This window comes from Sceloporus occidentalis, unplaced genomic scaffold (assembly GCF_023333645.1).
Source record: "Sceloporus occidentalis isolate IW3139 unplaced genomic scaffold, rSceOcc1.0.p SCAF_34, whole genome shotgun sequence".
Lineage (NCBI taxonomy): Eukaryota > Metazoa > Chordata > Lepidosauria > Squamata > Phrynosomatidae > Sceloporus > Sceloporus occidentalis.
The window spans coordinates 8,828,128-8,831,857 of NW_028317014.1; the positions used below are offsets into that span (position 1 = coordinate 8,828,128).

The window sequence follows — 3,730 nt, forward strand, 5'->3', positions numbered from 1 at the left end:
GGCAGGTCCCTCCAGTGAGAGACTCAACAAACTTCTTGCATAATTCAGTGCGTGATGAGACAGAATAAGTCCTACTTAATTATGCATTATACATCAAGCACTTCGGGCTGGACCATCATAACGTATAGTGACATAACATAAAGAGCTGAAACCACAAGTCTCCTGCAAGCTCTCCCTTCAATAAATAGACCCCCCTGAACCTTCATTATTCTACAGCAATACTAAACAAAAATGTTATTAGAATTAATAATAAAGTTTCATTACAGATATCCTCCTAAACAAGAACAAAGTTGTTGCAAAGAAAATCACAAACAACAAAACAAGGTACATTTACTAAAACCGATCATAAAACAAAAGGCACAGTAGACTAAAACATTTAGACACAAAATGTCTAAAACCAAACTAAAATTAATATAATACTTATAACACATAAAGAATTGGTCCATTTCGGAGCAGAACTCATTGAGATTTCCACGCATCTGTCGTCGACAACTTTCTCATGGGAGCACAGGGTTCCTTTCTGCGTGAAGACGTCGGAACCCGTTTTATAAGACAAGGCATAGACGCAGTGTAAGCCTCGTACGGCTCCATTATAAATCAGCATCCAGTTTGCAATCCAAGCCATTCTGCAGTCGCAGCTCCACGGATTAAACGAAAGGAACACGTGCTTCAGTTTGGGCATGTTCGCAAATAAATCACCGGGGATAGAAGTTAAATTATTTTTATTTAGATGAAGTAACTGAAGTTCCCTCAAAGAGGAGAAAGCGTTGTGTGCAATGTGCATTATTCGGTTATTATTAAGATGTAATTTTTTCAAGTTAACAAGACTGTTAAAGGAACAGTTGATTCTCGTAATCCGGTTAGCTTCCAGGTACATAATCCTGACCTGGATTAAATCACTAAAAAGCTGATTAGGCAAATGAGATAGCGAGTTGTGTCCTAAATTTAGAACGTTCAATTTGTTGAGTTCGTTGAAGGCATCATTTTCTATCACCCAAATCCGGTTCCTCCTCAGATTAAGATCCCGCAAAGCTTGCTGATTTTTGAAGGAATTTTTCCCAATGGCTTCTATGTGATTATTTTCCAAAGATAACGTCGTAAGATTGTGGAGTTTCCTCAGAGCCTGTGGGATGTAGTGAAATTTATTGGAACCTAAATTGAGAACTTCCAGAGACACCACGTGGGAAAACACAAGAGGATGAATTTCAAAGAGGTTGCAGTAAGATAGATCCAAAAAGATTAGACTGAAAAGGCCTCGGAACGTATGAGCGTGAAGGTAGGTTAGCCTTGAATTCTTACTAAGATTCAATTCTTTGAGGTTGTTGAGGGAGATAAATGCTCCTGGGTACAAGAATGTCAAGTTGTTTTGGTTTATCCAAAGGATTTGAAGTATTGGGACATTCTTGAACGCGTTGAATGTCAGGACTCGGAACAGATTCCCTTCCAGGTATAACGATACTGCAGTAACAGGTAGGTTAAGAGGAAGGCTTTTGAATCCCATTTTATCACAGTAAATGTCATCGTCGGAAGAGCAGTGACACAGGCTAGGGCACGTAGTATTACTAAACGCATCTCCTATCATCTCAAGAAAAATACACCAAGAAAAAATTACCGGGAACATAGTTCAAGAGTAGTTCAAGTAGTTCAAGAGTACAGAAAGCCAAAAATAAGAAAAAAAAGCGTACTTGCAGTTTAGCCGAGATTGGAAATGTACACTTTATGTACGGACAGATGGGAAATGGTTCCTGGAACCGAAAACAAGACCAATCACGATGCAGATCTTAGGCACAAATAAGCTGCTTACATTCCATGTAGTTTCACAAACACTTCCAACTTTCATGTGTGCTCTCGGCTGGTGGCAAATATTCTTCATCAGATGTCCAGAACTCTGACTTCTTAACACGTTACAATTTGAAGGAATACAAGAATGAAACTTATTGTTGTTACTTATATATTTGTGTATCACATTATTCTGGCTCCATATGTTTTGTATTGCTTGTTTCTCATAATGCATTTCAAGAAATAATATGTTTTAATGGCAGGAAGCAGCCCACAGGCTGAAAGTCAATGTTAAGGAAAGTCTTCACATAGTGTTGGTGTACGTATTTTATATTGCAGTGGCATATTTAAATATAGCGTGCTTGGAGGAGGATGTATTTTTATTTATTGTGCCTTTCGGAGTCAAGAAGGAAATTGTCCCCCCGATGGCAGAATTCGAAGTAGATTAATTAGGTTTTGTTTCCCCTTCTTTTGGTTGGGTAAAAAGGTTGAACTTGATGGCCTTAGGTCTGTTTTCAACCGTATTTACTATGTAAATGTGCAAAATATTCACTGTACGAAAAGAAGTCTCAATCAGGAGCATGTCCTCGGAAAGCAGGGACACCCAATCCCCCTACCGCACGGCTATATGCAGCCTCTGGATTCCTCCCTTCATAAATAAAATTTTAATTAGCAAACATTACTCAATGAATACATTTAATAATGAGGATAGATACGGCTCCAAATTAGTCCATCATTACCAGACACCGAATGATAAATTCCTATTTGCATCAAACGTCTTGTATACTAGGCAGTTAACATCTACAGCACCAGCTTGATTAGTAAGGAACATCTTGTACAGTAAACAACGTACGAGAAAGATTAGGAACAGACGGGATTACTCAAAACGTATCACCAGAGAGATTTACGTGAGCCAAGCAAAGGTTAACAGTTTAATTCTATTAAAATGGAATTTAATAATTTATTTATTCCCCACTTAACATATAGAGTGTTGAAACGCAGTGCAGAACGTTGACCTGGCAGGTTGACGTGGCTAGTAGAGTTCGCTGTACTTTATATATATATATATATATATAGTACAATGTATTATAGTCTTTGACATGAGTTGGGGGAAGTCTGTGGTGGCCATGAGGCAGATCATGAACTTTCCATTATACAGTCAGAAGTTGTCTATCTCAGCACATTGCCACTATCTTCTCCAGAACTACACACCTTGTTCCTTTAAAAATAGCTATTGTGATATATAAAACTACTAAGCATACAAAGTTCTCAAGGATGATAGGTCAATGTGTCTGGTAAACACATGCAGGGACTTCCTGGCTTAGCTGACCCAAGAAGTTCCCTTATAAGAACTTGAACAGGCGGCAGTGGGCCACGGCAGGCACGTTTGGCTGCTGTATTAATATAAGTGAGGTGAGAAGTATGCTCCAAACAGGAGTCCAAAAGCCGCCATGATCTCTGACAAACCCAACATGATCCAAGGTATGCTGCTTAAAGTATGAGCGCCAATGAGCATTTCAAATGCTAGGTTCTTGGGGGCTTTTGTGAGAACATCTTCATCTAAATATATTGACCTCAAAATATATTTCACAGGAAAATGAGAAAAAAAAAACAGAGAACAATGTAAAATCAGTCATCTTACTGTGTAATGAAAATAATATATTCTGAAGATACAGTGCCTGGGTGTTTGATGGGTAATAAGGTATAATTACTAGATAATTAAGGCACTGTTAGTTCTAGGAGGTGCAGAGATCCGCGCACTAACCTCATCCAAGTGGACTTTAAATCACTGGCAGCAGACTAGAGAAGATTACCGGCCTCCAATCTGTAACCCTATAATCATAATTATAATCAAATAGGTGCTACGCTCTGATTATATAAGTAAATTAGCATCATGTCTGTGGAATTTACTTGATGAGCATTAGTAATTTCCAAAGACTTTTGCCACTGA

General features: G+C 38.4%; 1 protein-coding gene across 1 annotated transcript; it reads right to left on the bottom strand.

Moving 5' to 3' along the window:
* Positions 1-391: 391 nt before the first annotated feature.
* On the bottom strand, positions 392-1,582 carry LOC149298229 (uncharacterized). The gene has a single exon (XM_089487675.1). It carries the CDS (start codon positions 1,580-1,582, stop codon positions 392-394), a length of 1,191 nt encoding a protein of 396 aa, XP_089343801.1.
* Between the last annotated feature and the right edge of the window lie 2,148 nt (positions 1,583-3,730).

Coding starts and splice junctions, on each gene's coding strand:
- LOC149298229 (XM_089487675.1), bottom strand. CDS start 1,582: ATGATAGGAGATGCGTTTAGTAATACTACGTGCCCTAGCCTGTGTCAC.